This window comes from Micromys minutus (assembly GCF_963924665.1).
Source record: "Micromys minutus genome assembly, chromosome: 28".
NCBI lineage: Eukaryota > Metazoa > Chordata > Mammalia > Rodentia > Muridae > Micromys > Micromys minutus.
The window spans coordinates 13705630-13717658 of NC_137963.1; the positions used below are offsets into that span (position 1 = coordinate 13705630).

Below are 12029 nucleotides of genomic sequence, written 5' to 3' on the forward strand. Positions count from 1 at the left end.
GGAAAGACTTGTAGCCCCAGCAAATACTTGACTTCTGTTACCTTGTGTATAGTATTTCCATTACCTGGAAAGCTGATGTCTCTATGCCCAGTGCTGTTTGTGGCTCCCAGGTTAGCAGATCATGAGCCTCTACAGATGGATATCAGGTACACACAAAATACTACACTGTAGCAAGAGTGGCTAGGACACTCATTACAGTGCACATGACAAGAGGCTCAGACTCTGCTGAACCTGGCTTTAGATTCTATTCTCATCAACCTAGACTCTCATGGCTACTTCTCTGTTGTTCACACACAACACTAGCTCAAGAGCCACAGTAAAGATGAACTATCAAGATAATGTTAAGCACTTTGCTAGTGTCCAGCAAACTAAGAATGCAGTGGATAAGAGAAATGGCAAAGGGGATGATGGAGAAGGTAATGGGGATAATGGAGATGTTGAAGGTAGGGATAACATCACCTTCTCTAGACCCAGCCCTAGAGAATATTTTCAGTAAGTGAACAGATGGGTGGCTGACTTCTAATGTCTCTAGGGAATGGTGGGCATATGCAGTTAAGACAAAAATGTGACCCAGTAGGCGGTTTCTTGGCTACTTCTGAACTGCCTGGAGTTCAGGCTTTAAATGCCTTGGTGTCACATCAGGTACCTTTGTATTTGCCTCTGATTTTCACTTCAAGTGTGCCTTTTTCAGGTGGCGAGAGGAAGGCATACAGTCTCCTCCTTTTGTTATTTCCCTCCCTCTCCTCCTCCCTCTGCTTCTAACTTCGAGGGTCCCTGAACATGAAGTGATCTCACAAGTCAGGTTAACTAGGGAAATGCACTTGACACGCTGCTCCCTGGCTGCCTGTGATTTCCTGCTTATACTCTCCTACTGTCAGCAAGCGTCCCATCTCCACAGCCAGCTGCTCCATTTTTAGGTCAGTCTACCGTCTAGAATCACGAAATCTTTGTTGCCACCCCTATCCTCTGAAACCATATCTATCCAGGAATCAGTATTCTGGGGTCACTTGGGGTTTGTCTTGTGGATCCTTTGGAGGCAGACCTATGGGGAGGCCTAAGCTAAGGCAAAGAGCTGGGAGCAAAGAGACCTACCTGGGTCTGCATCTGATCTTCTGGTTGCTGTTAAATAAGATATCCCCTTTCTTAAGACCTCAGTCTTCCAGATTTGTCTGAGCCAGAGTATCTCCAGAATTCTTTCTACCTTAACACGCATGCGCTTTTCTGAGCTTTCTTTCGTCAGCCGAGCTTTGTTTCCTGCTTCGTACACTGATGCTCAGTTCGCTCACATACAGGTTTACCCCCATCATTGCTTATGCAAAGGGATGCTTAACAGCCAAATATATAGTTTATGGAGCCTCGGAGGATGTCTTAAACAATTGGCAGCTTGATCCTATTAAGTATTTACGGCTGCCCCGAGATCTAAGCCTCGTTTAAAGGAAGAGGGAAACTCTGGTTGCAAGAGAAACAGTAAGTCAGGGGGTGTTCCAGGATTTTATGCCCAACCTGCCTGCTTGGAGTACCCTGTGGTCAGAGCTGTGACTCAAAAAGGTAGCATTACATCCAGGCCACGCAGGCTGTCCTGACAAGGTTCCTGCCTTCCTTGCCCCACCATTGCCATGTTCCTTTCCCCTGCTCTGCAATCTCTTTGCTCTCCCCACAGGGAGAACAACTTCATCAAGGACTTTCCCCAGCTGGCGGATGGGTTGCTGGTGATCCCGCTGCCTGTGGAAGAGCAGTGCCGGGGCGTTCTCTCTGAGCCCCTCCCAGACCTTCAGCTTCTCACTGGTAAGATGCACCTTTGGGCCCTCTGCAGACTCACCTGTCTTCTGAGGTGCCAAAATGTTGTGTCTCCATCCAGGGTGTGTTTCGTATCTCCCTTGTCATCCTCTGCCGCCTCTTTCTTGAGGGGTGGATTGATCCTCTGAGATAGGAAGACCTGAACTCTACTTTGGTGCTATGCTACTTGGGTGGAATATATTAACCAAGATGGCCACCCTTGAGGATGACTGAATCCTGTCATTTAGAGGAGGATTGTCCTGTAGGAATTGCCCTGCAATGTGACAGATGCCCCTCCTCACTCAAAAGCTCTAAGTGACAAAGAGCAAAAGATCTAACTACCACAGGCCTTTCCTGTTAAATGGCAATGACAGAGAAGACCCCCCACATGGATTGAAGGCATTGGGAGGCCAGGTCGTTTTTGTTTTTCAGCCAACATGACCCTGCAAGTGTTACTATTCTACTTTCAGATGGCTAAGGGCCGATATACCCCTGTACTATTGCATAGCTACAGCATAAATTACCATCAAGGATGAAGCCTAATTAGCCTAGACTCCAAAGTGGATGCCTCATCCATTATCCTAAACCACCTCCCAGACTTGTCCCACTTCAAAGAGGATTCAGATCAAATGAACCCACAGATGAAAAAGCTTCTGTAAAGTGTGTTAAAGACTTCTATGCTTTTCTTAATTTTCCTCTTCCTAAGATCATAGAAATTCTAAGTGACATAGTGTACTCTAGTTGAATTCTCCGCTGATTGAGTATCAGGTCTACTCTATTATATCCTTCTTAAGATATATGGCTCTTTGGAAAATGCCAGTAAGGGAGGCTCACCATTTGTAAGAACTGCCACTTGTTTACATGGTCCATAGGAGCGTTCTATAAAGACCCAGACCTATCATTGATTCTTGGACAGTTTCCATCTTTGCAACATGAATACCATTTTTTTTTCAAAAATATGGTGAGGAATAAAGATTATGTATATATGTTTCATTTACCATGGGTCTCCCATAATTGAACAGATTGTTATATTTGTTGGCCCAGGGACATTTCAAAGTTTTCTAATAAAGGAATTGCTACATTTGCTATAATTCAAGTGACTTTTATTTTTAAAATATCAAAGGCAATAGTAGTAGTGGTTCAGTGGTTAAAAACACCGGTGGCTCTCGCAGATGACCCGGGTCTGTTTTCTAGCACATGCATGATGGCTCACAACCATCTCTGACTTCACTTTCAGGGCACCCACTATCATCTTCCAGCATCTATAAGCACTGTACACATCATTCACAGACATAACATGCATACAAAATACACACACAGAGAGAGCAAAAATAAGTCTTTAAAAATATAATTACCTAGACAACATCATCTTCTCTCCTAAAACTTGATCACATCTCCTTTCCCCAAGTGTAAGGGGGGGGGGGGTGGAGTGAGAGCCAGCGATAGTTTTATGATCAAGAATACAGAGAAAGCATTCGAGTTAAGAAATTATAAAAATCCAACTGAATGCTCAGCTCCATTCTGGACTTTGTAGGAGAACTGCAAACAACAGAGCCCCTGGCTTTGATGTCAAGGACCCAACCTTCTATTAAGTACGTTTATATTCCAGATGTGAAAGGAGGGATAGAGTAATGGCCACTTATGAGGGAGGTTGAGGACAGAATGAGAGGCAGTGAAGATAGTTTTATAAATTGAGAAGCAAAAGGTACCTCCAGGCTTTTGAGCACCACGCCACAGAAGGAAGGGGTCTTTTAACACCTTTTATCAGTATGTTCAGCTTTCTTGTGTCAGAGGTGGGGGTTGCTCATTCTCTATTCTCTGCACACTAGAGCTATGAACATGGCAAGGGACTAGCAGACAGGACAGAGAAAGGAAGCTTCCTAGAGCCATGTGTCAAGTACTCCTCTGGTATACTAATTTCTCTGCCCTGGGTCAGGGTCTCTTTCCTCCTTCCATCCAATCTCCCTCTCTTCCCTAGCATCATAGGACAGAGCAGATAAACAGGAAATATTTATAACTAAATATTCTCACTTCAGTGGACATATCTTAGGGAATCATGAATATTTTACTTGAAAATGAAAGCATCTAAAATTATATTATTCCTAAAAAGGCTAAAGATAGAGGGGGGAAAAACATAGTTGACAATAATGGACAGCTTTAATCCTACAGAAATGTCCAGGAAGAAATCATTTGTTCCAATGAGATTCACATTTTAATCTCCGTATAAAATATCTCTTTAAGTGCCTCCTCACCGGGGGACAAGAGAAAAGGATATGGAATCTGCCTGCTATTTGAAGAGGCACAGAAAAGCACAAATATGTAACAACCCTAATAACTGATAACATGACTAGCATTTCTTTTTAATGAATTTTTTTCATGATTATGAATAAGAGAGAATACACATTTGGGTGGAAATTTTAGAAAATGGAGGTAGATACAAACCAGGAAGCAGAATTTGTGTGTGTGTGTGTGTGTGTGTGTGTGTGTGTGTGTGTGTGTGTGTGTCCTGAATCTGCAGCCAAGTGTTAACTGCTTGTCAGCGTGTTTGTTGTATTTCTTTTTTGTTTAACTCGCATCATTCCAATACCTGTGATTTCTGTAATGCATTTTATACAGCATGCATTCTTAATGATCCCACTATATAAAGGGAGCTTCATGAATAGCAGCATCTTCACAGAACCTTGCAATGTATGTTAATTATTATAATATGGTGAAGATTTAAAAGTTTGGTTTGCTTAGCCAGTATTTCTCATTTACTTGAATTGGGAGATTCTATGTAGGTATACAGGTTTGCGCCATAGTTCTTATAAACACCTATATTAATAATGCTCTCTACCAGGGGAAGCAAGCAATAAAGAATAGGTATATGGTACATATAGGGATTTTTTTAACGTTGTCTCTGTTGTAACTGTTCAACTCTATCCAATGTAAATTCAGCTGCAGTGCTGTGAAACAAATGGTCTGAATAAAATAAAAGATGGCCCTGTCCCCTACACATCTGTAGGCCCACGGACCCAGCATTTCTATTCTCTAAAGAAGCTTCCTCTTCTGTCACCACATTCTTGTCTCACATTAAGCCTCTGAGATAAGATGACAGCGGACAGCGGCAAAGTCAAATGGGAAGTCTGGGACAATTAGAGGTCTAATGTCCATGATAAGCCTTGGGTAGGTGGAATAACGATTTTGACCTTTTTCATGGATGGTAGAGAGGCCTTAGAAGCCCAAGAGAAACACAGAGTTACGGCTAAAAAGCATGGGGGTACTGAGCTAGTAAGGTGGTCACTTCTAACAGAAACAATAGAAAGACCGAAGTCCCTTCTCACTCTGTAGAGGTGGCCAGTAAAGCAGAACTCCAAACTTCGGAATGTGCACTCTTCTAAGTGTTCTGCATTCTGAGCTCACATGGCCCTCTTATCTCTCCCTCTAGGAGACATCAGGTATGATGAGGCCATGGGATACCCCATGGTGCAGCAGTGGCGTGTCCGAAGCAACCTTTATCGTGTGAAGCTGAGTACCATTACCCTCTCAGCAGGTGAGAACTACTGCCCCATTGGTAACACAGTACATGGTCTCAAGGGATAAGGATACCCCCAAGCCCTGGCTGGCACTAAATCATGAAGGAACATCTAGGTAGGACAACATAGCGTGCGGAGATGCTAACACACTGGAGTATGGACAATAAAACAATGAGGCAGCAGGACACAGAAGGAACTTCTTAGAAGAGATGTCTGAGAATGCTGAGGAAACAGGACCACAAGAAGGATAGAAACAGTAGCCTAAGCAATATTTGTGTTCTAGAAGGATGTTTGGCTTGCGATTGCAACTTCTTCTCTCCTCGGTTCTCTCTTTGTTCCTTTCCTTGGCCAACATGGCAATAACATGTAGCTACACTCTTTACCATCACAGGCGCCTGTAATGATGATTCTTTATCCATGTAAGCCCTGAGCTCCAGCAGGGAGTGTTAAAGGTTTTGAGAAGGGAGCCCTTTGGTCATGGCTTTGCACACTTTGCACTTGCTGTGCCCTGTGCCTCCTTCTTCCTACCTGGAGTGCACATACTGAACTCTTTGGTGCTTCCTTCACTCCCCATATAAATCAATCAACCAATCAATCAATCAACAAATCAATCAATCAATAAGCAAGAAATGGAAGGTGTTGGAATACCTCCAAGGAAGGACTAACAGTACCTGATTTGTATGTCAGTCATGTCTGTCTGTAGGAGAACTAGAGGCAGGGCCTGGGATCTGTTTATCCCCATGTCTGCAGGAGCTAACAGAGTAGTATTGCTGCTGTCCACGGTTGATCGAAGAATAAGATAACCAAGACCTGGAGAATGTGGTGTTGAATAATGGTTCCTGGGAAGAGGACACCTAGCTGGGGGTTTTCTACTCTGGCTCTGACAACACTGTCGCTGGCTTATTGTCAGTGTGCCCCTTAATTATTTTTGAGTTCTTCTCTCTTTCATTACCTTTTCCTTCCCAATACTACTTTAGTCATCAGCAATATAAGGCTCTTTTATCCTGGGCCAGGGAGGGCTTTTATCCTGTGGGAAGTACAAACCCTGATTGTTGCTGACATCTGTCAAGCATGTTACAATGTTTCATGTCTTGTGGCTTGCAGCAGTCCCACGAGGAAAGGGATAATCTCACCTATCAGTCATCACATAGAGAAACTGGAGGTCAAAGAGGTTAAGCAACTAGCCCAAGGTCACACAGCCACTGAGTGCCAGAAGAAAAACCCGAGCAAGCATTTTGATTGTATTTTTGTCTGCCTGGCTAAAGAGCCACGGGGCATCTCCAAGGCATTGTCATTTACTACATAACAGAAACCATCTCATTATTAAACCCACTGTATTAATTAATTACCCAGTTGCATGAGTTAACAGGTTGATGGAGAGAGGTTGTTCTAATCAAGCACCCTTTCTTTAAGTCCTATTTCTGTTTCCCTTCCACCCCCTCACCCTGCACTTAGGAATATAACTGTGATATTCCTGTTAGAACTACAAAGGTGTACCTGCTTTAATTAATCAGTAATGATGTTCCTGGAAGCTCCTTGTAAATCAAATGTTGGCAAATTGGAGCTCATTTTTAATGTTGGAGAGGAGCTTGCACTTTGATGTGGCACTGGGTGTTTTTATAATGACTGTGGCTGGTATTTGCTGGGCTCCAGGAGCTGGGGGTGAGCCAGGCTGGAGTGGGCTCAGGGAAAATGCATTTGTAAATTTTGAGACAGATAAGGAGGGCTTCTATCTATAAAAGTGTTAATTCTTCAAAGTGTGGGGTTGGGGGAGACAAAGAGGGAGTGGGTGTTCCACATAGGAGTAGTTTTCTAAGAAAGGAGTGACTTCATAGTATCTTTAAGCATGGGTGTGGCTTGGGCACAGTGTAGTCTTGGGGAACAACCAGTATGTAAAAGAAACGGTGATAGAAAGCTCAGGCTTCTCTGAGTACAAATTAGGAAATGGCCCAGGCACTCGTGTAGGCCCAGATATAGTCATGGGATGTTATTTAGTGTTGGGGAGGAGGACAAGAGCCTTTAAATCTGTGGGGCATAGGCAGTTTTAGATGAAAAAGAAACAATGTCGAGAAGAATGAACGGTGACAATAGCCAGGAACAGCATTTGTCTGGACTTAATTTGGAGTGTCAACTCAAGTCTAACTGCAGGGTGCTGCAGACTCCTCCAGTTTATGGAATATCTGGAGAGAGAATTCATAACAGCTGCACGGATTCTAGACAAGTTAGCCTTTAAGGTAGATGGGGAACTGATCCGCTGGGAGCCCTTCTTGGCATTTGCTGTTCTCTAAACGTTTGAAAATCAAGGCAGTGAGTTCCAGGCTGTCGTTAGTCTTTCCGAAGCTTTCCAAGGCGTTTCCCATACCAAAGCGGTATTGGTTGCTGAGGAGAGAATTTCATAGTAGCTGGACGGTGAGGGAACCAGGCTCCCATGCTGGAAGGCCCTGGGAGAACGAGAAGAGGTCATGGCTCTGCCAGCGCTATCCTAGGTTCCCCCAGAGGGAGCAGTGTACTGTGGCAGTACAGCAAGCAGCCAGAAAGCTCCGTGGCAATCTCAGTAGAGGAAAGAGCCCACTGTCGCAAGAAACAAAGGTAGAAAGGCAGATGGGGTAGCAAGAAGCCAGAGCAGGTACCAAATCTGTACTCATTTGGAACAAGCGCAGCAAGGGGACTCCAGGCAATTTCCACAGAGTAAGAACAAAACAGTGTTTGATTCGCTTACTGTGAGCTCGAATCAGTTTGTCATAAGCTGTTAGCTGGAGGGCCAAAATGTGTTACTTTTAGTCCTTAAGCTTTGGCTTCTCGTTAGGTTAGTTGGGGGTGTGGTGCTCAACGTTGCAGTGTTTGGACTAAGAGAATAAAGACATTTAATGGTCTACCTGGTATACATTAGCTGTCCAATCGAAGGCCTCACCTCTAACGTTCTGGTTGTGACCTTAAGTGAGTATATGTAGGTTGCCGAGTCTTCCTCGTTCAGAAAGGGTTCTACTATGTCACCCTTATTAGACAGTGAAAGTAAGCCTTTGCTATAAGCATGTAAGGTTACAGATGACAGCCTGCTGCCACTGTGGTAAGAGTGAAGGCCATGCATTCAACCCGGGAAGAGCCCTTCTTGGCATACAATTCTTTGGCCATCAAATTTTAATTTCTAATTGCTTGCCTGTGCTCCTCTCCCTCCAGGCTTCACCAATGTCCTAAAAATCCTGACCAAAGAGAGCAGTCGAGATGAACTTCTGTCCTTCATCCAGCACTATGGCTCCCACTACATCGCAGAGGCTCTGTATGGTTCTGAACTCACCTGCATCATCCATTTTCCCAGCAAGAAGGTCCAGCAGCAGCTGTGGCTCCAGTATCAGAAAGGTAAGCCTCGGGGTGGGGCTTATTGGAGTTGATGGATGGCCAGATGTGGTGCAAAGGAAAGGCAACTGATGAAACACCAGAACCCATTTCTCCTATCTGTGAGCTGGGTAAGCTTTGACATTTTCCTGGCTTTCTCCGAGCTTTACTTCACAACGGTCAAGGGCAGGGAACATATTGCCTCAGGATTCTTTCATTCGAGTATTTGAACTCTTTTCTTATATTGTAGACTTATAGTTTTGTTTTGATTTTTTTAAGACTTGAAGTGAGTCTTAACTACCTGGAGACCCCCCCCCCCCCAAGTGAAACACGAGAACAGAATTCGATGCAAAAGCAAGAAGTTTGTTTTCCAGCATGTTGGGGTTGAGCCGCAATCAGCCCCCCCATGGCAAGTAACTAGAAGGTGACCCCGAATAGCTATTACATGAATATCGATTACAGGCAGTTTTTATACTTTTTAGAGGCACAGGTTGCATCAGCAAGGTTACAGTTCAAACTTATTTGCTAAGCATATTGACCTTTAAATCTATTGGCCAGCAAACATTAGTCAGTACATTTGGAGAATTTTCTACTCAAGAATGTTTCTGTGAGTGGAAAATAGAACTTGGCTTAGCCTTGACCCAAGGCAGGAATCTGGAACCTGGTCTAGCCTTGACCTGAGGTGGGTGTAAGACTGGAGAAAGCCTTTAGGGTTCTTCAGTTTTCAAATGTGCTTTCCCCTTGAAACAGTTGCCAGAGATAAAGACAGAGGATAAGGGTGGTATCTACATGATACCTTCTCTTTAGACATTTTGGGAGAAGCCAGGAACAACTGTCATTCCTACTCCTCAAGTTCCACTAGACAGTATCAAGTGTCTGCCACAGAGGGATTCTTTTTTTCATGGTAAGTCACCATGTCTGCAATTTTTCTGCTTCTCAGCTGTCAACAAATATTTATTTTTCATGCTAAGATGGTTTAGTGCAGAAGACTAGTCTCTGACATTCCCTTGGTCCTCAGTGTTCCCTTCATGTGAAACGTGTACTTCAATAACTATTCCTGTGCACCTACCCCATATAAAGGGGGAGGTGATGTATATAAACTAGCATGTTACAAAGCTGGGAATATTACATGTATGTAAGGTTGTATTTTACTTTGTGTGTATGTGTTGTATGTTTCTTCGCATGAGTATAAATGTATACCTGTGTATGTGTATAGGCGTATTCCTATGTAGATGCCCAAGGTTGACATGAGGAATTCTTCTTGACCATTTCTCCCTTGCCCATCAAGGCAGCATCTCTCAGTTGAACCAACTTACTAGAGCTCCTCCTGTTCTCCGCCTTCCAAGTGATGGATTATAAGCAGCCTGCTCTGCCTGCATAGCATTCATATTTGTACTAGAGATTCAAACCCTGGTCCCCAAGATTGCTGACTATACAGCAAGCACTTTAACCACTGAAATGTCTCCTAGCAGCACACATTGATAGGTCAGTGTACTTGAGAAATGGAGTCTCACAGTTGAGAAACCGAATCTCCAACACACTGAGTCAAGTACCCATAAAGACATAGCTGACAAATAGCAGGGCTAATGTTGGAACTCACCGTTGGAACTATCTACCTACAAAAGCCATTTTATTTCTTCCTTTCCTTTTCTTTTTCCAGCTATATTACACTGCTTCCTATTATTTTTAATATTGTCGATACCAATTAATTGTGAAAGAAATGCTTTTGATCACAAAGGGTGAGGATTGATGATACAAACCTGCTTGTACCTTCTCCACGGGACTTAACAACCTGGCTCCAGGAAACCCTTAACTCATAAGTGCAACCCACAGAACACTGTGGCCCTTGGAGTCCTCATTGAATTTAGCTGTCCAATTTGCCTTTGTGGACATTAAAATTCAATGAGAGGGGGAAGCCTGTGCTAAGTCACAGCTCCACATATCATGGCAAAGAGAAGCTACTTCTTGGCAACTTTAGTGCTTGGGAGCTGCTGACAATGCCTATGAAACAGAACCCCTGAATTTACCTTGGCCATATCTATAGCCTTTCTTTGTGCCTTTGGAGGCTCTGCATCCCTAGCTGTTTGCACCCCTGCCTGCTTCCTGCATGCAACTGTGTGGGGTATGGTTAGTTTATAGGCTCAGAGGACATAATTGAGTTGTCAGGGAATAGCTTGGTTTTATGGCTATGACAATGACAGTCTTTAAGGAAGTGCATTAAATCAATAGAAGTCTCATTGTACCACCCTATAAATAACGACACGCATCATTAAGCGGGGCAATAAGCTTCAGGACTCTGAAGTAACACAATTAGGTTATGTTTATAAAAACCCTCTCTTGCTGTGGCCACCGAACTAATTTGCTTCATGCCCTATTCAGGGCCTGGAATACTACTGTGATGTTAAATGTCACCCCATCTCCATCCTTAGTTGCTTTCAGGGCTTAGGCTTCCTTGTTGAAAAACAGTCCATTCTTTGTAATAAAAGTGGAATCTGTTACAAGAAATATGGGAGAAGTAAAGTTAAAAGAGCAACTGAAGTCTCCTGTCTGTCCTTCAAGGACTTTGATGTTGGAGCTCTATTTCTCTGCATTTTCTTTCATTCTGCATATATTTTTATGTCTTTCGTGGTCTATATTTGCTCCGAGAAGAATATACAGATGCTCTGAAGCCAAAATACCCATTCTCACTGTTTCTTTCTTTATCTCTCCCTCCTACGGCCCATCAGAATTCTTGATTTATTTTTTGATAATGAGGAATAATACAAAACACTGTGGAGGTTATAAAATGAAAAAGGATGTTTTGAACACTTTGGATTCAGATCATTGATGGTATTTCTCTTGCGAGCTGTCGGTTATGGGAAATCAGCATCTGCTAAACCACTAGAACCCAGGCCAGTTAGATCTGGGCTTTGTGGCTGTTATCTAGGAGCAGAGCTTTTGGGAGGAGGAGCCTGAGCATCCACCAAGTGGGACACATCTAGATTTTGTAGATAACCACTGACCTAGTAGCTTTCAAGTTATCAGGTTTCTCATGCCTTTATTCCCTAAAACACACCAGGTAAAATTTCCTACTAATAGGGACATGAAAAACAATAGCTTAAAATAAGATGAAAATTGTAGACATCACCTGAAGAATCTAGACCTGGCCCCAGCCCTTCCTAATGTGTGACTGCTATCTTTGTTTCTGCCTATGAGCTACATGTGCCATTGGAATTCAACAGAAATGTATAGTTTTTCTTAAACTAGAAGGACCATGCCAGAGAAAAGTCCAACAGGACCTGAAAAACAATGATGAACATTTTTATACACTCTAAAGTTGCTGAGTCATACGATTTACCCCAGGAAGCAAAGAAGTAAAGGGTATATACTCTTCCCTTTGCTGAAGGGAAAGAGAAAGTAGGCTCT

The 12029-nt window shown here is 43.3% G+C and overlaps 1 protein-coding gene across 4 annotated transcripts in view; it reads left to right on the top strand.

Annotated features, from left to right (window-relative positions):
* Positions 1-12029, top strand: part of ASTN2 (astrotactin 2) — a gene marked incomplete at both ends in the record, with an annotated part of 945572 nt that overhangs the window by 669267 nt on the left and 264276 nt on the right. For all 4 annotated transcript variants that reach the window (XM_080940102.1, XM_080940100.1, XM_080940099.1 and 1 more), the window contains 3 exons: positions 1661-1785; positions 5204-5308; positions 8469-8648. In XM_080940102.1, coding sequence (XP_080796228.1) covers positions 1661-1785; positions 5204-5308; positions 8469-8648 — 410 coding nt within the window. The remainder of the gene's footprint in view (positions 1-1660; positions 1786-5203; positions 5309-8468; positions 8649-12029) is intronic.